Source organism: Tauraco erythrolophus, chromosome 2, assembly GCF_009769465.1.
Source record: "Tauraco erythrolophus isolate bTauEry1 chromosome 2, bTauEry1.pri, whole genome shotgun sequence".
Lineage (NCBI taxonomy): Eukaryota > Metazoa > Chordata > Aves > Musophagiformes > Musophagidae > Tauraco > Tauraco erythrolophus.
In genome coordinates, this window is record NC_141466.1 from 51,912,864 (window position 1) to 51,938,265 (window position 25,402).

Sequence of the window (25,402 nt, forward strand, 5' to 3'; positions counted from 1 at the left end):
TCACTTAACAGAGTTTTCACGTGTTCAATAGGTAATATGATAACTGCTAAATAAATAACTTATGCTAAATGCTAAATCCATAATAGATGTTAAACCTAAAAATATAACTTTAAATATGACTTAATGTTGTTCTCTTTGCTTAGGCAAAACTTGAAATAGGTAGAGAGAATGGCATGAGACAGGGGTGTGGCCTCAAGTTCAAGGTGTTTTTTTTTTTCTTACTGGTCTGCATTAGGTAGGCTTGATTTCAGATGCTTGAGGAAAGCAGAGGAGATGGGGTAATTCAGGAACACCTTCCTAATACAAGTGGAAACTTTATAAAGGGCTAGAGCAGCAAAGTATGTGCTTAAAGTATTATTCATGCTGCCCAAAGAGTCTTGTCTGTGTTTTGTTTATGTAATTACATTTCCTGGAACATCTACCACTTGACCCATCCCAACCCAAAATCCAGGTCCAAATCTGAGTTTCTCTGGGGTTATGTGCCCCTGCCTTACTCTGCTTATACTTGCATGTTTTCCCTGATCTCATTTACATCCCTTGCCCTTGCATATCACGTAGCCTTCTAGCAGCAGATACTAGCATGATCCAAACTAGTTATAAAAAGCTATTTTGGACTGGATAGGACATAAATTGTAAATTTTATACCAATTGTTTGCATCTAGTGACTAGATTAGCTAAGCCTAGAAACCAGTTTTACTTCAGCAGCTTTCTCATGCTTGCTTTCTTATCTTTCCCATGCTTTATAGTTGTTTTTTTCATCAAGGTATGTACTGAACTCAAGTAATGCTATTTAAGGCACTCATGTATGGTAAAGAGAGCATATTGCTTAGCATGGCAGCATAAGCTCTCTACTCATATCCCTACAGAATTTTCCTTTCACTTGTGAACATCTTTCCACGTTAACCATAGTACCAACTCAGGAGTACCACTATCTCATGGCACTAGCAAATGCTACAGTTCTTCCACATACAGAGTTTCAATCAACCAGGAAGATAGATCAAAGCTAAGTCTCACGATTCCCTAACGTTCATTGCTCACAACTGTCACTCCAAAGAACTGAAAGGAATTGTAAAGAATGCATTTTAAGTAGGGGAATAACTAAGTAAACACTAAAAACCATAGTCAAATGAAAAAATGCATTAAGCTGATAACTGTGATACAAACCTGGGGAAAATTATGAAAGCATTAGGGACAAACAAATTGTTTTCTCTTCCCTCCAATCTATGTCTGAGAAACTTCAGCACTTTACTGAGTGTATCATCAGAGGTATTTCGTCAGTCTAATTGCATAAGAATTTTCTATTCTAACTAGCAAACTCAAATGTTCAGAAAATAATTGAATAGGAATTGAAACACTTGGAGGAAATTCCAGAAGTTCTGACTTTTGTCCATCCCTATCACCTAATGAATACACAAAAGAAAATTCTATGTCAACACTTATGTATAGAGCCAGCCTGTACAGAATTGCTAGAGACTTCAACAAATGTTCCAAGCAGGATCAGCGCCTTCTGTAGCAGCTCTCCAGACAGCCTTTCTAATTTCTGATACAATTATACACAATTTGCAGTCAAATAAATATTTATAAAGAAAATATTTGTTCTGTATATCTTACTTGAGTTCTTGTGAGCTTGTGGCCAGCATACTTCGAATGCTTTTGTCAGCCAAGGGGCAGCCAGATAAACTGTAAGACATGGCAGGACATACAAGTAAGTTAATCTTCTTATTAACTGAACACTCCCAAACAAACACAACATAAAAATTAAAAAGTAAAAGTTTGTAATGCAGAAAAGCGATGGGGCAAGTGCTGTAATATTGAATTTTGTAATATAGTTAACCCTCTGAATATATTTAGGTATCAACATTACTTCCAAAATTACATACTGTAAATGTTCTTTTTGTTTGTTTGCTTCTCTATGAACTAGTAAAATGTAACAAAAAATATTTGAGATTCCTGGGTTAACTACTTAAATGCTTAAGAATACTTTGGAAATTTTAGTAATCTATTTAAAAATAAAAGACGTTTATACAACACACAAATTAGCATGCTTTTAAGATCAACATATATTACTCAAAGGGTTAACACATAGTTCAACGTTTTACTTTGACAGCATTGTTGAGGTAAGCTGAAAACAATAAATTGAAAAGACAGAATCCACCATGAAAAAAATGAAGTCACACCTTCTATGTGAGGCGTAATTACCAGTCACATGACCACTCCCATCACACCCTGGTGTTGGACATCTGCCACCAAACAAAAACAAAAACAGCCAAAATAGTAAGTATGTTTAAAAAAAAACTTTTAAAAGTTTCATTGTTTCCAGTTTAGCTGCAATGACTGCAAGGGGTTTTAAGCATCCTAATCGAAAAGCTGCAAAATGAACAGGTTTAAATGAAAATGGCGTCTCAATACAATATCGCATCATTAAGAACAAGCAAATACACATTAGCTTATCACTTTACTTAACTGGCAGTTCGAAACATTTATATGCTGCAAATGTTGCATGCTCATACTGCAAGGCGCGTATGTACTCGGTTGTTTAGAAAAAGACAGAGAAAAGGTTAAAAGGAGAAAAATAATTTCACCTCACATTATGCTTACGTTATTAAATCCTTTTTGCTCTCTTTGCATTGAGGGTATTTGGGTTTAGGACTTGGGATTGTAACTTCACCAGGATACCTTCTTTCTTCAAGGGCCTCTTGGAAAGGATCCAAATCTTCTGGCTACAGGCAAACACGTACGCATTAGTTTCAGCTAGGTCAGGTTACGACTTACACAAAAGAATGCAAAGCAGAGTCATCAGATGTTACCTCCTTTATGCTATTCTGCCAGAGAAAATTAATTAAATTATTTCATATTCCTTTACCTATTGAACTTTTAAAGCCATTGCCCCTTGTCTTATCACTACATGCCCTTGTAAAAGTAAAAAAAAAAAAATAATTTGGATATTTCAATGAAGCCTCCACAGTATGTGGAATATATAGTGTATTTGACTAGAAAAGAAAAAAGAAGGGCAAAATAACGACTGCATCTATAGCTGTCATATTATTTTGCTTGAAAAGAATCAGTATTTTTTCCTAAAGTCACCACAAAACAGAGGAAAGGGAAAGAAGATGACTAAATACAGTTATCTTATGCATCAAAAAGCCATTTTAAATAACATTTTTAACAGTTTAGAGCATCTGAAAGATGAAACAGGAACAATATTAATATCTACACACAGAATCTCAATCCCAGGCAAACCTCAATGGATCTGTCTGGCAAAATAGAATTATATCAATTTGTAATGAACTTTACTGATGCTTCCAGAAATTCAAAACCATCTATTCGAGGAATAAAGTGGCTGAATGCATTGATTTAGCAATTCCTGCAGATGGTGCTATAAACACCACAGTAGAATAGGGAGTTCTGCTCGTTCTGAAAAAAACAGCTATACTGTCTGTTTTACCTCACATTTCCTTGACAGTGACAGATTTCCTCCTAATTTCAGTGAAATTAATAGCAAAATTGTAATTAACACCAAGCTAGAATGCATTCGGTATATCTAGTGAAAATGCCACTTCGTTATATGTTTCAAAGTTACTCAAAATAGTTTTATGTTTTAATTAAAATTGGCAAGGCATGTGCTATACACAAATGATTAGCCTAATTTTCCGTTATAAACCAAAAAAAACCAGAGAATAATCTCTAGAAGTCTCCAAATGGCTGAATTGCATTGTAGACTACACGGAGGACAAGGTTGAAACCTGATGAACAAAAGCAGTGACTTTAAAACTTGTCAGCAGACCTCTTCAGTGTCCTCGCTGTGCTAAGCTTTGAAAAGTAAAATAAATCCACTAACATATTTTCTTTATCTGCCTCTCTGTTTAAAGGGTTTTTCTGTTGTCTTGGTATTATGAATTGAAAAGTAATGCTTATTTCTAATATACATTCTTTGTATTCTTGAAATAAAGTATTTCATTAATATAGGCCCTTTCACATGCAGAGCTATCAGGAGTTTATAAGAGTCCAGAAGATTAGCTAAATAGTTGAAAGCTTACATTATACTCTGCTGCTTTTGTTTAAATTGATTTCTAAGTAATACAAGCTTTCAAATATTCAGCACATCATTTATGGTTTTCAAATTCAAGAGAATATCTTGTCTTGAGAGCTGATTATCCCAGTATTGCACAGTTATGTCAACTTGCTTATACAGAGTAACATAATCGATATTGCGAAACATCTTTACTGCAGAAAATATTTGTTAACAAGATGATGCTGTTACAAAATATGATTAACATTCATGGTTCAAATGTTGTCTTATGGAACTTAGTCACAGATCAGATGTCAGCATGTTATAGTCCTAAAGATTAAGCAGAAAGTCCTTTTTGTAGAATCCACCATTTCTATCACGTACTAATTTTGTTTCCTCTTTCCCTCCAAATTTCAGAAATTTTATGAACTACCAAAATTAGATTGCAATGAGAACTAAAAGACAAAAAAGACATACATTAATCTCTTTGGAATCATCTTCATCTATCCTACTGGGCTTCATTTTAGTGTAGTCCACTGGCAAGTCCCAGCAGTCGCCCTCGTTCAGTTGGTAACACCGGTTATTCATCACGGCTTGCCGCTGCGGGGACATTGGCTCCAGTGGTGTCAAAATGGTACAGCAACCATCTCGCTGCCTCTGCTTGTTCATGCTCAGATCCAACGTCCCATTTTCATCGACTTCCATATCAGGATTCTGCCAAAATAATAAAAATATTGTTAATTCGGCTTCACACTAGCAAACTGTTACCTCTCTGTGTTCTTCCATCTGATTGCCTAGCAGAATGATAAAATGCTTTTCCATTCCTGTATAGATTGTAAGCATTGAGCCCCCTCCCACACATAGCATGATGCAGTTACACAACATTAATGCTGTTAAAGTATATTTCTTCCTGAATGGCTAATCTGATATTTGGAGGAAGAGGGGAGAGTCTTCATTACCCCTCCTGCCTGCCAGCACACAGGTGCAAAATTTGGAATGAAAAGGAGAAATCTCTAAAGGTATTTTCTTGTTGTTCTCTTTGTGCTCTTGTATTCTGTGACAGGTGAGTATCTATCAGGTAACATCTGCGTAATTCTTGTTTCCAGTCCTGACATCTGTCTGGTGTAACAAAAATCAGCTAGCATCAAATAATCTTTGTTTCTTTGTTTATTTAACATTAACAGTCAATGCTTGAATAGATAATGTCAGAAAATTAGACAGGGAGGTAGGGTACCAAAAGTCCTTTTGGACACCATTTGCCATTGAGGAAATACATTCACTTTTCATGTTCCTTCCCTGCAGATGTAAAGGTATTAACATTCCATATATCTATCTTTATAATCAGTACATTTAGGTAGCGGAATAGTTGCAACAATAGTTCTGCCAATTTCTGTGGCAACTGAGGTTCTGTGAAAAATAGGGTGAGTATGGGCCCTGACTTTTTCTATTATAGAAACAAAAAAGGGTTTTCTATTACATTAAGTGAGGAGAAAAAAGATACCTCAAAATGAAAATAAATTTTAAAAAACTAAGGACAGATAAAATAAAAGTGCCCACAGAGAATCTCTCATCCTTTCAAAAATGAAATGCTCCAAAAGAAATTTGGTTTCAAAACTAATGTGAATGAGACTGACTCCTTGTACGTCTGATGACTTTCTCTCCTCTGGAGTAAGAACAGAGCTGCAGAAAAGCACTGTGAATGCCAATCTCTCTTTCTGAATTACTGCCTTTTGTCAGAGCATATATCTAATTGCTGCTATCCTGCTAATTTAATTTAGAAAATACTTGTTTATCTTCTCAGAGTCATTCCTTCAGTTTCAATCTAGGGTGACACACTAGGAAAGAGGCCCCTTCTGGTTTTGACACAGAGTATTTTTTAGATTGTATTCCAACTTTTTCCATCGTGTTGATATAGACAACAACTGCATTTATTTACATGTCAGAAAGAGATTTCCTTCTTGAACAGTATTAAATCAATTAATATAAAAGGCAGCATTTGAAAACAAAGACATCAGCCATTCTGGCTTAAATCATTATTATTACTGCTACCTACTGCTATGGGTTTTGTTTGTTATGAATGATCAAGGGGCTTTACACGATGAGGAGAAGAAAACCTTTGTCTATATGTAGAAGAACAGAACATGTCTGCCAGCTCAAAAGCTCTTCTGTAAGCACAATAAAAATGTTTCCTCTGCACTGCATCTGTCTGCTCAGCCATCTAGTGGTCTCCTACAGCTAACGCTGCACGGGTTGCTGGTGGATGTTAAATACTCACTTCTTAATAGCTATTAGAGTCGAAACAATGTTCATAATGAAACAAAAATATCTTTGGGTAAATCTTTAATGAATGTTAATAGTGCACTCTTTTTCTTAATATACGAAGTTTAACAACAAAAGCTTTCATTTGTGTCTGTATAGCCATTTCATAATACGCTGAGGCTCTGTGAACATACAGAACGTCAGTGACCCTGCACTACTGTTCAGTAAATTTAAAGTCACCTGTACCAGAGGATTTCTTCATTTCAAATGCATTTTGCAGTGACTTAAAAACTGTGATATCACAGACAGGCAAGAAATTATAACATACAAGTAGCACAGATTTCTTTGTACTAGATCTTACAACCTTAGGTCTCATTTGTGACTTTTAAATGAAAATACATTGTTAAATCCTAATCCTTTCACGAAATGTATGAATCGGACCGTGTTTAGCAAAAAAAGATCAGTAGCGCAATTAATACCACTAGAGCAATCCAAACATCTTTTATGATTATAGATCTCACTAGTAAGAGACAAATTTAAAAAAGGAGTACATGCTATCAGTATCACCAGTTTATATACCAATCAGGATTTCCTGAGATACTAGTGAGCAATTTGCATCTTTCGTTTTTTTTTCACTCCCTGCTTTAGCAGATCACCAGATTATGTTAATTTAAAAAAAAAAAAAAAGAAAAGCAAGATGTACTAAAGCTATTCTTCAATATTCAGGGCCACAGAGCAAGAAAGCAAGTGCAGTAAAGAGAAATCTTCATCAACAAACAGAATTACTAATTTTTACCCTCGCACAGAGATCCTGAGGCTTAGTAGAGAGGTTCTGAGGCATCTCCCTGCAGCGAGTGGAGAGATTCAGAATAGCAGTAGCAGCCATGTGCGCTGCCTCCATGTCATGAGTATAGTCAAAGCTGCTCTTGCTGCAGGTACTGCTGGCACTGCTGCCTCCACCACAACTCATATTGCTGCTGCTGCTAGGGGCATAACTGCTTGTTGTGCTGCTGGTTGGACTTGAATTCTTACAGTAGCGTTTAGCTGTGGGAAGAAATATGACAAGGATGACTCAAAAGAACGAGCATTCTGCATAAGTGAAGAGAAAAACAAACTGCTGGAGGTGAAATTTATAATGAGCAACAGTAACCAATGCAAAAAAAAAGGCAGCGATAAGAATGATGGCTGTATTTCTTGATTTCTGTCTGTGACTTTTTTATGCTACATAAGTGAGTTTGTATGAAATAACCTCCTGTAAAAATCTGCATGATGTGATCATGAATCGTTCTGACAAACAGGCTGGATTTAGAAAACAATAAAAACACAGAAACACTGCTTTTACCCCACATATATAGTCAGGCAGAAGGTAGGATCTGCTCAGCTCATTCATTTTTATTAATGAGGGGCAACATAACACTACGAGACCTTTTTATATTTACACAAGCAAACTATTAATTTAAACCCTAGACTCCCCAGAGCTGCTGGAGATCAAGCCCACTGGAAAGCTGACAGGCTTGATCTCTGTGCCACAGTGCTACTCATACAATCCCTCAAACACCCCATGCTTCCTAAAAGGTTTTTTTCTTCCTACACCACAGGCAAATATTACAACACTGGCCATCAGAAAGGAGAGGAACATGGTGGAAGAAGAAAAGTGGTGGTCACATATGAGTTTTACCATGGCTTGCACAACAGCAGAAGTATAAATTGAACAGACATAAGCGAAACGTCCCCACCTTCAAACAGCCCGAGCACCTACAACTCTTCCTAAAAACAACAGGGACCAAAGACACTCCTTCCCGCTCACGCCGAGGACAGTGGCACTCAGCCGTGCTCTGACTGACAGAAGCCACCACGGGTCCCAGAAGAGCTAAAGCATGGACAGACCCTGTGTCCAGCCTGTCTAAACACAGTGCAGCTGGGTTGCTGCTTTTAAGAAACCCTCCTTGCAGCTGAAAGTATTATAGTAATAATGCCAAACAACCCTATTAGCCCACTTATTTCTCCAACCCTCTTCCCAAATAAACTGTTTTGAAAGTGTTTATATATAAAATGCAAGAAAGTGTCAGCTCATCACCTAAACCTCAAAGTTTATGTATTTTCATGAAAAAATGAAAGTCGAGGTCAGAGGATACATACATGCATATTACAGCTACTACTTCTCCTTAAGATGGAAATGTATACTGCAGAGATCATACCATATAGTGCAGTATAACAATAACCAACTAGCACGCTGATTAGAGAGCTATAAAAAAAAGGTCAGGCCCTAGCTAGAGCTCTTCTGTGATGGGCTCCATTTAAATGCCAGACTCCTCAGGTGTATTTGTCTGAGCAGGCATACATATAATAATCTGCTCCCATGAGCACAGCCCATTTGTGAACCACAGGCTGCTGTGGTAGGGAAGCAGGGTTCAAAAGAAGAATCTGAAAGCAAAATATCTCTTCTAGAGCTTATGTCATCCTCCTTTCTCTAAAAAACTGAAAAAAATCATGCCATTATTTTTACTGTAAAGGAAATAGTGTTTCACTTAATTCATAACAGATGGAGCTTTCTCAGGAAAGCCACATAATGCACAGGGTGTGATTTTTTTTTTAAGTGAAGTGAATGCTAAACATTTATCACATTTCTTTGTTTTGAACACATAGTAGCACTATTCTAGCAGGGTATCCACTAATAATAAACCTGTGAACTATTTCTCAAGAGTTTCATTATTAATATAGTAGTCAGTAGTGGTCATTAAAAATTCAGCATTTATCCATTGCTACTTTGTAATGGTATTCAAGACACATAGGAATTTTCCTATACTTAAGGAAGGAAATAATTGAATAATTCAGTTTCTACTGTGTTAACACAGCAAGCACCCTGTACCACTGAACTTGTCAAATTAGAAATATCTTTTAAAATTCTTATGAACAAATAAGACTTCTGTCACTTGCAAAAAATGTTAGTCTTGTCATGGCAGGTCACATTTAGACAGACGTAAGCGACATACTACATGGGAAATTATATATATGAGAATGTGTGCTGAAGAAAGGGAGGGAAAGAGGCAGCTTTATACATAGGACTAACCATCAGAAACTCATGCAGTCTCTCATATGGACTCCTCTGTGGCCTTGGTCAAACTATATTATCCCTCGAATTCATTTTCCCTATAAATAGAAAGTTGCTTCTAAAATTTAGTTGTGTTGTGATTCACTTGCAAAACACTTTGAAGATGTAAAGTGCTATGAGCATGCTATGCAATTATTAGCTTTTAGATTACCAATAATTTAAGCAAAACTCACTTAGAGAGAAATGGCCATGGTTATTTTAACTTTACTGCAGCTGTACATTTTGAGTCACATAACCCAGACCGTTCATTTCACATTAGCTTTTCAGGAGAAGCAAAGATGACCAATTTATAATGAACTAAATCAGGCAGATCCCTAATGAAGTGAAAGATGCATTGTTTCGGTACCAGATAATTCTGCTTGCTATGTTGCCCAACTCTGTGGCACCAGGTTTTGGAAACTCTGCAGTTCCCCCTACGCTTCATGATCTGTGTTGAAACCAAATGTGGAGAACACCTTTCTCATTAAATAACAGACACAGGTCTAACCAGCTGCATACCCATACTGGCCTCCCGTCAGACATGCCCGGGGGCTGATTACAAAGAACCCCTCAAAGTCTCACAGGCTCCTCTTGCTAATTAATAATGGAGGAGTGGGAGAGATGCCAACAACATAAAGTACCAAACTAAGATATGTGGAGCGGAATTAAATTCTGCCCAAGCACCTTCATCCCCAGTATTGCCTCAACACTGAATATGTTAAGCAAATTTATTACAGTTTCAACACTTTTTCTGACTTGCACAATAAGAGATTCATCATGAAGTCACCTAACTTCAGCTATCTGACCTAGTCATAACAGGCTTCCTCTACAGGCAGTGGGAAATACAGGAACTTTCAGGCAATGATTCACCTGACCAGTTTTAAATATATACTTCAGGAGGAGAATCAGAGACACATCAGAGAAATGTCTATCTTTCTTCTTGGATCTGAAAGGGGCAATGAGTTCAGATGTAGGTGCTGTCATTATAAAACTCAAGATATGGTCAGATGAATCCCAGTCCTAACCTTTTCTCAGTGTTTTGACGGAAGGACTCAGCCCTACTGGTGGGAAGAGAGGAGCTCCTGCCATCACCTAGCAACTGAAAAGGTTGCTGTCTCCTTTGCCTGCTGTGTCCAGCTGTTCTTATCTCTGCTGCTGTATACCATAAGCCCAACATCCAATACACTATGAAACTGATTTCAAAGGAAAAACAAGCCCACAAACACAAGATTTGTCAAGAATTATCAGAGCATCCTACTCCACAATACAAAGTACCCATTTTCTGTTTGTTTTTTACTAAAGCTTACCAGAAAAAAAATCAAGAAAACAATCCAAAGACCTATTTATGTTCATGTCACTCACAACCATATACTTATTGAACATATAATCCCTTTCTCTGATTGTGAAAATACGGTGCTAGCTTACAATTAAAAAAGGATTGAGACATGAAGTTATTGATTTTTCCGATCCTTAGACTACTTATCTCATCTTATATAGTCAGAAAAACTAAAGTGCCATTTACTTGCAAGTTCCCCCAAAGCCTTAGGCTTACTTTCAGGTTTTTCAGGATGACTTTTTAGAACTAAATCTGCTTTCATATAAATGCATTTGCTGACATACATCATAATAAGTATGCACTCTGCACCTCCAGAATGGCTTTAGTGGCAATAATATTTAATTTTTTTTTTTTTACACATAAATATGAAATCACCTAGAAATACTGCAAAGTTTCTTGAGGAAAAGTGGCTCTTTTAAGTGGAGAGCCTCTTCCTGAAATCTCTTTCATATTCAGTTATTTACAATAACTGTCAGCAAAATCCTTGCCTCATTGAAAGTCAGTGCCAAAACTTGAACCGATTTCAGTATGCCCAGGATTTCTTTTCATTGTTCTATGAATTTATCTGATTTTCCTGAGGAACTTTGAAACCTTTTGCCAATTTAAACCAAATATGATGGAGTGCTTATGGAATATCAGAGAGGTATGCATCCCAAAGGTTTCATGAAAATCAGTCATAGGGTACGAAGAAAAACTCAAATTAGGTCCCACCTCTGGCACCATGTTGGCATGTCTGTCTGGTCAAGCAGCGCACACATCACTTGGAACCAGGCACAGCATGTGCCATCTCCTTCAGAGCCAGGGGTATGGAACAAAACCATAGGGAATTCGGCTTTTTTTGGCAAACAACCTGCTCCAGCTACAAAGGGCTTTGGCTGTTCTGAGTACACAAGAACCACGTATACTTGCTGTACCAGCATGAATCACAATTAACAGCGTTCCTCAGTCCCCTCTTGCTCACATTACTGAGCAGTGGAGAGACCTTGTCCCAGTCGTATCTCCAAGTAAAACTCCTATATATAGCAAAGGAAGATGAGTGTGCATAAAGACAGTGACCTATATCACCCTAGACTTCCATTGCTTAAGGCCACTGTTAAACTTGTGTTTGTCGTTACACGTATTTTCAAGTTCTGGTGATTTGGGGAAAAAAAAAAAAAGAGAGTTTGTAATTACTTGCCGAAAAGGGGTCTTAAATGAGAAAAATATATTATCAGTTGCTTAAGCATCAGTAATTTTATCTGAAAATACGTATGCCCACAGGATCCTCAGCAACACTCTGATTCTTTCCTTTCTGCAACAGTAGACAGAGCATATACACAACATTACCTTACATTAATTAATGAACACTCATTAGCTTACTAACCACAGTTAAAGTTAGTGCTTTACCTTTAATAATGTTCAAGCACTTATTCCGATACAGGCAGATGAGACAAGTGTATGAGAGAAGAAAAAAAGGCATCTTTACTCAAAAATATGTTGCCTTTCACAGCCCTTCTCCTTTCTGCTATAGTGCAAGAACATGCCTGTTGATTCTATGAGATAGCAAAATATTCAAAATATCGGAAATATGAAGACAAAAGCTGTAGCAATTTTCCCTTTCTCCACTTACCTACTTTTGAATGTCAGTCTGTGTTCAGGCAACAGCATAAACTGTTCTATCTAGAATATTTATTTGTGTTTTCCTAAACATAAAAATATGACACCTGCCTGAAATTTCCTATGATAGTCAGTGAGTACTATCAAATATTTTAACAAAAAAGAAACTGTTAACATTCAAAAAGAGAAAAAAAAAAGAAAGCATAAAGGCACAGTTTGGGTTTTTATATATATATATATATACACACATGTAATATATATACACACATATAATTGTATCGCTCTGAAAAATTCCTGATGTTCTCAAAAGCTACAATTCAAATCCTCATTCTCTATCCTGCAGTTCATTCTTCTCCCCTAATAAAAATCCTCTTGCCTGACAGACCCCATCCATTGCCTTCTCCTGAACGGAAGCCACTCTCAGCCTACTCTTGACATGTTACTTATGGTATGTTTTCCAGAGAATTCAACAGGTGTATTCATAAGGACAAAATGAGCAGAAATGCCTCATTAAGTAAGTAGCAGTGATTTCTGAAGTGCAATGAGATCCAGGTTTTCTACTTCCATATTCCCACAGAGCAAGTATGTTATCTTTTATGGGTTACCTGAACTACCATATGGAAGCAAGAATCCTAATGTGACCCTTGAGGCCAGGTCTCCCAGATAGCACCATAAGGACTAGCTCTACTTCTTAGCTTTTATTGCCATCTCAACACATCCCAGGAGCTTAATAGCTGAAGATGTTCTTTCGCCAGGGCAACAATCCTGAAGCAAGCACCGAATAAAACAACGCTTTTTAAAAAGGCCTTTAAAATAACTTACACATGACAGCATTCCTCATAATACTATATGAACATGAAAACATGTCTTATTTGTATGATGTTTACATATACAACAACATGATTAACTGCAAACTTGTCTCTCATGTATAAGAGTGTGCACCTCCTACCATCATATCCTTTGGGGGATATATCCCTGGATTGCACCTTGGGAGCTATGGCTCTCTTGCCATAGGCATGGTTGTCATAACTGTTATATTCAAACGTAGTCTTAGAGTATTTCTCTAGTTCCTTGGCCAAGTTGGAGCGGGGTGTGGTGGTGGGGACATTGTTTCTGTAGCCATACTGAGGGATCTCCAATTGCTTAACAAAGCACATGGGCCTAGAAATTAAAGATATGTAAAGTTTGTTAGATGCAGTTCAGTTTACTGTGTCTGTGCATAATTTATAGTTCAGATTAGAAAATCTTAGTTATTTCTTGTACTCAAGAGACAGGAATATATTATTGCATTTGCTTAGTTTGGTTATTTTCAGCAGACAAACAATATATATTTTCTTGAACAAAGCCTAGACAAAATTACTTCTAATACCACTAAATGCACCCTGTAGCTAAAAGTATTTTAAAATTCTGTTTTAAAATACTTCAGGGTTTCCCTTTCCCCATGTAATTGCATCACATAGCAAACACTTTCTCTTTTGGGAGGTGAATTAAAGAGGGGCAAGCAGACTGACAGAAGAAGTTTGGAGTTTAAATGTCAAAAAGAAAAAATAGCACTGGAAGCTCCACTTAAAAGTAATGGAGTTTCCTCTGAATTTCTTTCAAGAGAGTTGTATGCTGTTTTCCTCTCTGCTTTCCAAAGGAGCTAGTCCTGTTTCATCCCTCAATATACAAATCCCATGATCTTGAGCAATACACCAGAGAGTCTCACAACCTCTGTTGACTTTGAGCTGCTGCCTCGCAGATCCTGCTTACCCTTAAATGCAAGGTTCTGGCAGGAGCTGCGATTCCTGATACACAGATACACACCTCAAGGAAGCTCCTGCGAATGAATATAGAATAAAACTGTATCAGCTAAACTTCTCTTTTGTTTAGGATCAGGGAGGACAGTCAGAAGAAGCCCTGACTGATCTCATTTGGCCATTGGAGAAACTTCTGAAATCTCAGTGAAAGAATGCTGTAGTGAAGTCCTCCACTGTCACGCTGTCTTCTGCATGTGGACACAGAAGTCATCAGCTCTCAAAGCAGGTAAATGAGGGTCAGATCCTGCAAACCTTACCTATATAAGAAAGCATCATACATCTGGGTTCTCGGAAGTAAATGCTACACAGTGCTGCATGTCTACCTACCGCATTTAGCAGGAGGTAAAGATGATGAACAGCACACCTGAGGTGCTGCTGCTGGAATCAAGAATCATATAATCAAGTCTTTTTTCTTTTTCTTTCTTTCTTTTTCTTTCTTTTTCTTTCTTTACTGTATTTATAACCGAGGAAAGGGAAGGAACATTCATAGGAACATAAATTCAGTCAAGACCAGAAGTATCATCATGCTGACTGACAAAATGGAATGTGATAAATAGTAAGAAATAGGTTTTGAATATTATGTTTTTCTGAATGAATTCATTTTCATAGAATTTAGGCACGATATTTATGTAAAGATCATCCCAGAAATCATATTAGTCATACTATTCCCTTTGACTTATGTGTGCTCGTTACTTTAGACACTTTTTTCTCACAAAATACAGTAGGCTCATTTATACAATGAGCTGATATGAATAATATTTTGATCCTGTCTCAAGATAATCTATATTTAGCTAAAAAAATGTAATTCAGATCCTGTACATCCAATGCAAATCCAAAATTTATGTGAAACAGAAATCCTATGAATTTGATTTCTTTTTAAGTAAGAAATTTTAAATGCAGGTGGGATGGAAACTGGGATGAAGACAAATATTCAAGATTTACTCTGTCTGCCCATCAGTTGCTGGCATGCAAATATTATAAATAGCTCCCAAGTTCTTCATCTTAAATACTTCAATGACTTAAAGGTAAAAGGGAAGCAGGAGACAAGATGAAAACATTATTTCAGTTGTCTATAAAATCTGAAACACAGGGCAGGCTCACAAGCAAAGTTAAGATTGCAGCGCAACTTCCTAGGGAGTTCGCCAGCAAACCAGATGCTGTGTTTGAGCCGTCAACTTCTTTGCACGGCATCTGACTTCAGTGGCTTCCCTCTAACGAGCAGTGGTAGAAGCCACTGCATTTTTGATCTGCCTTTTTCCATCAAGTGAGAAACTGTGTTATTCCCTCAAAGGGTGTTTTCTATTAACAGGTTTTGAAGAACCCTTCTCTAAGAAAAATGTCTGGGATGCTGTATGAAAAATTGTACAATCTGAATTAGGGATAATTAAGATAAAGCCCATGGAAAACAATCTGAGGAAGGAAAAAAAAGTCAACAGATACAAGAAAAAGTTTTCTGTAGATGTGAAACATAATTCTGTCTTCTTAGTTCTATGGAAAGACTGGTTTTTGAAAAGACCATCAAGATTAGATGAAGTTTTAAGAGAATATTCAAAGAATGATGTTGATAATACAGTAGAAAACTTTCATTTTAAGCAGCCCTATCAGATTTCAAATCTAGAAGACAGCTAAATACTAAGAAACCTATGGGATAAGTAGGAAATTCTGGGAACTAAAGCAATGGCACTTCTTCCACACTCTTCAAGGCAGCTGAGAAGGATGTACCTATCCCAGCCCACAGATATCGCAGTATCCATGGAGAAATTCTGCAGCTCTTGGGGCATCATCAGCATAAGGCTGGTAGAATCATGCAGAAGTCTAGTTCCTTTACATGCATCCTTCACACTTCAGATCCTTAGAAATAATATTTTTTCCACTCATATATCTCAAAAGAGGAGGAAATAGCACAAGCTTTGGATAAATGCAGAATCCTACATGGATGAAGATTAGGGGCATAATTATGTCAAATTGGTTCAAGGTCCTTCCTGTATGAAAACTTAGGTCAATTTTCCTCTCTTTCCATACTTCCTGGCACTGAGTGGGGGAACAGAGACAAAGAACTAAGTCTGACCTTATTTTGGAATCTAAGCTATACCTGGCATTTTTCCAAGTGTCCTGCCAAAAGGTGTACTACCAGTTTGGTAATGTAAATAGGGCTTCTGGTTTAATTTAAACTGATATTACTAGTAAAAGCCTGCTGAAAAAACCAAGACTTACCGGTAAATATTAGTTTATTCCCAAAAGATACCAACTTTTTTCACATTGTTCTTAGACTTTGCACTCCAGCAGTCATCTTTACACCAAACAATGCCTAAGACAAAAATGAGCTTTTCAGCTTTACATGTATTTGCCAAAATAATTACCAACCCTCCCCCATGTAAATTGAGTGGGAAACATACACTGTGAGAATTGGATCCAGAAGCCCTAATTCTACCTCTTCTTTAAAGGAGATATATATGTATATACAACATATATAAATATAAATTCTCAGATTAGGTGAATGTGTGATGAATTCTGCATAATAATAAGTATTATAGTGATTTCTAATACCTTAAAACCCGATCTGATGCCTGGTTTGATTTTGACACATCACAGTTCTGATGCTTCTCTTGAGCTTTAGCCAGTTTCTCTGCTGCAGCAATAGGACATCCAGAGAGGCTGCAATTACAGAAAGGAAATTTAATTGTCTTGTCCTGCGTAGTTTCACATTATAGCACTGATCCAACTACTCCTTCTCCTCCTTAGCCAGCATCAAGAAGAATCTGAAGGAAAAGAGCTTTTTGGTCATATGTATTTTTTCTAGAATAGACTTCCTTTCTTCTGCTTTCAAAGTTGCATGGTAGATCTTACATCTGCTCTTCTTCTCCGACCGTACATGGGTAGATTATTCATGGATGTCAGCCAGTGAACATACCAGTAGGAGCGGAGAATATAAACTGGAATCTACTGTGCAGCTCTGCTAGCAGACTTGTGACCTTTATGCATCTAGAAACGTTGCCAATAAAATGGCTCCTGAAGACGATTAAATGACAACACCATATAGGCCAAATCTTGCATTGCTTCACACCTCATTCAGCTCCATTAACTCCAATCTTTTTGCAAGGCATATAAATGAGTGCGAAATTTGGCCTTGGGTCTCTTAGTCTGAATCTCAACTGTGTTATACTTAGAGTTTGTTCATGAATTTCAGCTGTTAAAGTATGTTTTCTAATAGTAGATGATGTAACATGGAAAGAACTTCTGCACTTGAATTGAAATTCAATTAAATTTTCAAATGCTGAGCTATTATTGAAGTGACAATAATAAGCCTGATTCTTCTGGAAAAGATTTAGAACAGGGGAAAAAAAATATATTGATGCCAGCAGATGGTGCTCTTAGTGAAGCTGTAAAAACCCGTGACCTGACAATGGAGGGGGTCCTTCCCTTGTCATACTCTATTGCGTGCTTATGTGACCGCAGCTCCCTGTGTTCTCCACAGGAAGAGAAATTAAAATGAAAGGCAAATCAGTGCATTCCCAGATGTTCCCTTCTCTACAGGAAATAAGTGGGGAAAAAAAAGAATTAAAAAAAAATGAAGCAGAGCAAAATGCCCCAAAAGCTGCAGAAAGAGGTGAGCACAGACTGCAGACTGCTCCCTCCAGCCCTCCCTCGCTGCCCTAGTTCTGCAGAGGGTGAGGGGGCTCTCTGCAGTTTTGCAGTCATGCCAGAGGGCAGCTGCACTCCACTGACATGCTCTTCTTCAGACACCTCAAATATTCTAGCAGATATTCAACCAGAAGTGAATGCTGCTTCGAGCAGCAGTAATTCCCATAAAGCCTTCTCAGAGGTTTTTGCTGCACCTACTAGCAGCATCACTGCAGAGAAGAAAGGGGTACCAGAGCTTACTGCAGATGGGTTGGTACCCACAAGAGTCTTCCAGGAGACATGCAGTTAATATGAGGGGCTCTAGTAACCCAGAGTTTCGTAAGATTGAACGACCAGTACCTGTGTAGTCCCTTAAGCCTTCATGCTACAATTAACAGTAAAAAAGGAATTCAATAACAGGAACCTTGAATAGTTCCTTTTACCCTCTTATCCACGTTTCCTGGATTTTTTAAAATTGTAAAGAAATAAACAAGATCTTGCTGTTCTGTGGGAAAATAGTGACGTGTACTAAAAACTACAGTAACATTTTGATAATTTTGTTGTTTGTTTGACAGATTTTAGTAGGCAATGGCATCTCTTCTATAAGAATCTATTACTAGTCTTAGGACACTACAGAAAAGTGGCTTTTTCCCTTGACCTTTTGTTTGGCTAGAACATTAACATCTAACACTTCTGGCTTCTCAATTTTTAAATTTAATGAGACATTTTCATAGTGTTTCTTAAACAGGCAAAATTCTCATTCAGTTTTAGCTGAATAAAGACTTTAGGGTTGAGACTGTGGTCAGTAGGAAAGCTAATTCTTACACTGTCTGTGTACTTAAAATGCCATTTCTCATGTATTAAAACAATCATTTTAAGAGTAGAGTGGATTTTTTCATGCACTGTAAAATAATCCCTGTAGAGAGTGAAGCGTGCGAACAAGAACTCTGCCCTAGTCCTGCTGATGTTGGCAGGCTCTTCCTTCTCCCTGTGCCATACCCATAAGGAGTCATACCATTCGTTTTGTACCACTGCTGTTCAGCTAATATTGAAACAAAAAGAAAAAAAAATCCACCCAAAAAGCTAAAGGATGCTTAAGATGTCTTCTGTGGATCAATTCATTCATACTGAAGCAAACGCACGCTCGCCCTCCTCAGAAAACACATGAATAAATGTTACTGTTTAAAATGGATAAAGCACACGAAGCACCATCTGTCAATCTTCAGAACAAAACAACGACACACGCGCTCACACCCCCCCGCCAATGGACTGCTAGAAGGGCCGCAGTTCGGAGGCACTGTTCCCTCTAGATTGGCGTCCAGCGACGGCATCCTTACCTTCGGTGGGAATTCCTGTTGCTATTTACGTGGCCCCGGCCTGTGCAGCCTGGTGTAGGACACTTAAGAACATTTTCATGCATGGCAAGAACTTGACAAGGAGAGTAAGAGAAAACAGCAGAGTATGAAAACAAGAAAAAAAAAATCAAATCCCAGTATATATGAAACCATTTTAAAACAAAGCAGGATTCATTAACAACCAGCATTCCTCAAAATACACGTGACACACATAGCCAATAAAGCCTGATGAGGGAAGTAAGTATTGTGACCCTATGCTCATTAACACAGGGCAACTGTGAAATTATGAGGGCTACAGAACCTATAAACAAATGCATCTCTGATGCAACAGTGAAGCAGAAGACTTCCAACATCATCTTCATACAAAAACACTGAGCAAAGATCAGCTCGACAGTAAAGTGTGAGCTAGCAAAGGTACAATACAAAATTACAGACTGGAAAAATTCTTTCAGAAAATGTATGCATTCCTAATGCATAGCTTTATACACACAGTATCAAACTCGAGAGCTGAAAATCTGCTCTCAAGCTATACTGGTAGAACACTGAATTATTTGAAACACACCTCAGTACAACCCTAAACAGAATTTAACCCTAACTATGACAGTCCAATTGAGCTAGGGGCCAGTTCTGCCAACTTCCACATAGATATATAACTCATATCTATAGGACAAGCAGAATTTAATTTTTACTTGTATTCTCTACAGATGTGAAAATTGCGATGGACAGAATTTTTTTTTCAGAAGACTAAAAACTAAAAATAAGCATTTAAAAACTTGAAGGATGGAGGAAAAAAAAAAGAAAATTGTAAAAAAGAAATAAGTGGTACAAGCTTAAGCAAGTAAACTGATTTACATCTGCATCCATTGCAAGCTGGATGGAAAACTTACTCCCAAGGCTGCTCAGAGCAGTACTCCTCTAAATCATAAAGCTCATGCTATGAAGTGCCAAATTACCAAGAACTTTTTAGTAACACTAAAGAGGTTTGTATGATACGAGACATATCTGAATCCATGTCTCAGAGCTGGATGGCAGAACATCCAGCCCTTGCAAAGTTCTGGTTTTCTCATACAAGAACTAGTCTGGAGGCCTGTATTTAGTTCTCACTCAAAAAAAGATCTAATAAAATCAGTGAATTCCTTGACTGAGTTAAGAACTGAATAAAAGCTGTCAGAGACTCGAGAATTTAACCACATATACTGATTAAAAGATAACCATCATCATCACCCCGTCATCAGTGTATTAAAACGTGTATAGATGCAAAAGCTTTACTCTGAAATTCCTACTATTCAAAGCTGTTCTTGAAACATGCTTCACAAGGCCAACATCACAGGAAAAAAATAAAAAGATGAGCTCACCTTTTTCATTTTAGTAGGTACAAGAGCATGCAAACAGTTTAAAGCTATATTCTTCTTTGATTTACAATGTCTTCTAAAGTGCCTTTTATTAACCATTTGTAAAAATGAGAGAACTTTGAGCAACTGAATAAATATGTGTGTTTCAGGAAATTACAGGGTCTTGCAAAGCAGAGAAATTACTCTATTTGTTGTATTGTATTCAGAGACCAACCAAGCTACGGCAAAGTTTCCTAAAGCGTTTCCTCATTGCTTAACTTCTGGAAGAAGCCACTACACCATGCATGGAGACTTTCTATGTCTGCCACTCTCGGTGTCCTAATCTGCTTCTGTTTTCCTATCCTTCAGAATCTACTTTCCTTTGGAAACGGGGGACTGTTTTAGCCCTGACTGTCTTTATAACATTTCCTTTAGGCTACTGTAAATCCATATAGGTTAAGTCTCTAAATGCTGACGGAGAGTGGGGATTTTAGGTCCATAGGCTTCAGTAGAATAACTCCATTTTAAAATTGGTGTGAAAGAGAACCGGATCTTAGCTAGACACTTTCCTGGTGTAAATTAGCATAGAGCAATTAGCTTCAACAGAACTATGCCAATTCCACCAGCCAAGGAGGTGACTTCCAGAAATGGAACCCTCTGCCTTCAGGTGAACATCCGTGAGCTGATATGGGCAAACCTCCTTGGCAGAGAATCCACTGACAGGAAATTCCACCCATGTGACTGACAGGGGAATATTATTCAAAATCCTGAGGTGTATAACTACGTAAACAGCCAAATCTTGATTTTTTAATAGTGTAAGTTAAACATAAGCTATGTTTAAGACACAACAACAACAAAGGAAAGGGTTTTCAAGTTTTTCAAGTACAATTATTCCTGTACAAGACAACAGGGACAGTTGATGTGACATCAGCACGTAGAAGTAAAAGCAGTGCACATCTGGAAACCTTCTTCTCTGTTGACTGAACATATCTACTTAAAAGTAACCTAGCATTCTTAAAATCAAAGAATACAGCTTTAAAAGTTGTTCTTTTAGTGTAAAGTTAGTAGAAAATGGAAATGATGGAATAAAGAAAAAAGTATAACACAGAACAGTTGACTAAGTTGAGACAAACCATACTGAAAAATGAAATTAATTTTTCAAATAAAAGGTTTAAAAAGCATGCTAGAAAAATCTTTGTAGTTTTATCCCCAGTTTCCATGAAACAATGTGAACTTACTTTCTGGAGGGACCCTATCTTTGTGTGGGCATCCTGACAAACTGCGGTGATGGGGGTAAAGCCCCGTTACATGGCCAGTTCCATCACACCCAGGGGTAGGACATTTGCTCTCTTTCTTTTCTGTTCTTGAGGGATCTATAATTTACAACAAATGTGTCAAGTGAATGATGCTTTTCACATTTCTGTAAGAAGGTTCATTTAATCATGTCATTTACTCTTTGGTAAATGTTCTTATGAAAACTAGAAGAAAAAAAAAAACAAAAAAACCCTTCTACTTCTTAACACAGTTCTGTCACTTTTATCCCGTTGCCTTCTTTTCAGACTGCAGGCTCCTATGACCACAGCAATATCCATTCACAGTGATTGGAAAGCGACCTTTTTATAGCAAAGCCATACCACTGTCAATCAAGGTTCTGCTGGCAAGCATCCGCTCAAGGGTGTAAGGTCATTTGGAAACTGTTTAGTTGGAGTTTCCCTTCTTTACGTTCGTATTTGCCTGATGTACTAAGGTCTGCAAATGTACTGTTATAGAAGTTCAATGTCCTGAGAGTAGCAAACCCAGCTCTTTAGCATAATGATTCGACAATTCAGCACAAATAAATCCCTTTTCCAAAGCTCACTGAGGAGACGACTCTTGTTTTCTTTAAATTCCTTATGAAGTGATAGAAATTACGTAAATATTTCTTTCTCTTCAATAAATTATGGTGGGTAAACATTGTAAGCAGAATTACAGAAAGTATCACTTGCTGTGTAAATTTGGGGCATTACAAACATATCTCTATAATGCTTGAATATTCATATGCTTAAAAGGTTAATGATCTTTTAGAATGTTTTTGGTTCTTCTACCTACAGATCGATGAAAAGTCCAAATAGACATTTTTTCAACAAAATAAAGTTTTCTGCCAATAATGTAGTGGAACTGCTGGTGAGATTAATCCTGAACTAGAAATTTCTCATGTACTTCATTAGCTTGTTTGCTTTAACAGAACATCTGTAAAACAACATCCCTATCCTTCCAGCCCAGCACATGATACAAATTACATCTTATCATCTTGACTACAGTTGCCAGATTTTGGAGACTACTGCTGATTTTCGTAATAGTATTAAAGGAATAATATTCAGGATGCTCTAATTGCTACCATTTTGTCTCAAGATCAACCAACATCCCTCTTCCATTTTTTTTTAGTCCAACCTCCTTTCAACACCTAATCTGAGCTATCCTCATGTAAGTATTTTACATTGCTCTTGTTATTAGTCTGCTTCAGCATTTATGCTTCCATCTCTGAAAAATAAGATTTTGCTACTTGTTTTCCATTCAGTCTTTCTTACATTAAATTCCATCCCAGCTTCAATAAATGCAGTCCTCAGTACAAGCAGTGGAAATTTCAGTACTTGCAGAACTTCACATAAAATCTATTTTTTTCAGCATGAATCAATACAATCCAGAGTTCACATTCAGTTGTGGACTTATTTTTCCTTGATTTCTCTCTGGTAGCTTTTTGAAATATATATATATATATATATACACATACACACACACTTTTACATTCAAATTCTTCCAAAACACCTTCATTTTAGAGAAATTCCTTAGCTCATTGTAATGACTTTCCAGATCTTAAACCCATTCTTAAATTTTAATATGATATTTAAATCCTGTCTTTTGCAAATGGAATCCCTAATTATGAAAGTTTTATTTTACTAAACCTGCACGTTGACTGTAGAACACCACTCTTTGTTTCATGCTCTTTAACAATAAACGCACATACAAATCTATCTCCAAAGTGCTATACAGTTATCACAACACTCCTGGAAATACCATAATCTTATACATCACGGAATTGAAGCAAAGAGATCAAGAAGTTAAACCCAAGGCCACAGAAGGAGCAAATGTCAGAGGAGGAATTTGGATTCCTGCCAGATAGGCCTGTGCTGAGACCACTAGAACAGCAAGCCCACAGCTACATACATACACAACTCTAAGCAACTCTTCATGTCAAGTACTTTGGGATGTGTAAAAGTATTAGATAAGTGAATAAGTAATGTAAATGAAATATAAATAATATAAATATAACAATATTCAAGGACTGCAAAAAATGTAGATGATTAATAGACCATAATGGCTTTTTAGAGACTTTAAACTAGAGGAACTTTAGCTACTCCATGTTGTCAAAACTCCACCAATGTCAATGAAGGTATCTCAATTTAGAGCAGCTGAGGATCTGCACACTTACATCCTACAGTGTCAAGCAAATCCTCCTCTGTATTCAAGTCTATGCTATAAAGTTATAGCATGTATCATATCCTTAAGAGCCTTTATGGTCTAATGACTCAGAAAAGATGCTGTATACTATTCTTAATGATTTTAAAACTTGCATAAAATTGTACTTGCACAATTTCCCATTGCTTTTAATGGAAGACATTTGACTAAACTTCTCACAACTTTATACAAAACACTGGATACTCTTCTGTAAATTATTTTCTGCTAATTGGGAGAAATGTTGCATTGTTTTATTTAATTCTGTAACCTTTCCTTGCTCCTTGCCACGATGGGAGTATTGCCTGAGTGAAGGTTGTCAGAGGACTCAAAAGGTTTTAAAGGTCATAAATTTCAGAAGAAAGCCTGTTTAAAAGGCTTTAAATGGCAGAGCAAAAAATGGTTAGTGGTCCCTTAACAGTTGGTCCAGCGATCTCTGAAAGCAGAACTCCTGAAGCCAGAAGGTAGTTCTCACTACAAACTTGTGTACTCAAAAAGGTCCCACTTAACCATATCATGCATCTCTGTGGGTATCTCTTCTAGGAGTATTTGGAAGATAATATGTGAGTTGAGAACAAATCATATAAGCAATTGTCCTACTTAAAGTGTCCTCTCTCAACACCTACCAGAATGTCTCCTATGTTTTTTAAAGTGAGGAAGGAATAACTTTTTCTCTCTTCCTTTATTAAAAAAGGCGTGGAATGATCTACTCCACAAAGTTTCTTGGTCCAAACTGCCACAATATTCAGCCTCTGGCTGGAGTTTGGACTGATTATCAATTTAGCCTGCAGCTCCCAAGAAACAGGATGGTTCAAAGAAGCTCTAGAATTTACTGAAACAGGAAGTCCATACTTTTGTTACTGTCAGAAATTATGTATTCTTTTTGGAGACAACAGATCTATATGCATAAATACTTTCCCAAGCATACATAGAATGGAAGGGCTGGACAACACTGGAGTTAAAAAGCTCTTCAAAAATTAATAGTGGTTTGCCAGGTTTTCTGTGGTTTTATTAGCGACATATATTCAAAGGGAAATGTACTTAAAATAGGTCATACGTGAACAACATTTAGCACAACATCCACATGGCTATGCAGTAATACACTAACTAGATATTGTCTTCCTCAAATATCCAAAGTTACTACAGCACTCACTGGACTACAGGTATTTGTGTTTAAAACAAACAAAGCTTCACTAAAATACATCACAGAAGAGTGTTTGACACCAGTAATTTCCATGCTTTTCTAAAAGACTGGCCATTACTTTTCTTTAAGGCTTGTAAAAAAAAAAGATCAAAACTTTCTTGGACCAAGATGTTGTCTGCCTACCTGACTGTCACAGGCAGATCTTCGGGTAATACTCTTTCAAAACAGGGATTTATAAAAAGGAGACAAATGCCCATCATCTCAGTTGAACCCAGTCCTTGCTTAGCATCTCCCAAGAAATACCATGTCCGTAACTTCCACTAAAGTCAATGGGAATCAGGGGTGTTCAATGAGTTTCAGAGGTATTGA

At 37.2% G+C, this 25,402-nt stretch overlaps 1 protein-coding gene across 5 annotated transcripts in view; it reads right to left on the minus strand.

Annotated features, from left to right (window-relative positions):
• Positions 1–25,402, minus strand: part of MYT1L (myelin transcription factor 1 like) — a 237,473-nt gene that overhangs the window by 54,447 nt on the left and 157,624 nt on the right. For 4 of the 5 annotated variants that reach the window (XM_086608357.1, XM_086608356.1, XM_086608355.1 and 1 more), the window contains exons 6-13: positions 21,636–21,770; positions 19,049–19,139; positions 16,638–16,745; positions 13,241–13,452; positions 7,065–7,312; positions 4,487–4,723; positions 2,599–2,720; positions 1,612–1,680 (exon numbers count right to left, since the gene is read on the minus strand). In XM_086608357.1, the coding sequence (XP_086464483.1) occupies positions 1,612–1,680; positions 2,599–2,720; positions 4,487–4,723; positions 7,065–7,312; positions 13,241–13,452; positions 16,638–16,745; positions 19,049–19,139; positions 21,636–21,770 (1,222 nt within the window). Of the gene's footprint in view, positions 1–1,611; positions 1,681–2,177; positions 2,241–2,598; positions 2,721–4,486; positions 4,724–7,064; positions 7,313–13,240; positions 13,453–16,637; positions 16,746–19,048; positions 19,140–21,635; positions 21,771–25,402 lie in introns of all 5 variants that reach the window. The other variant, XM_086608358.1, reaches the window with a different exon arrangement.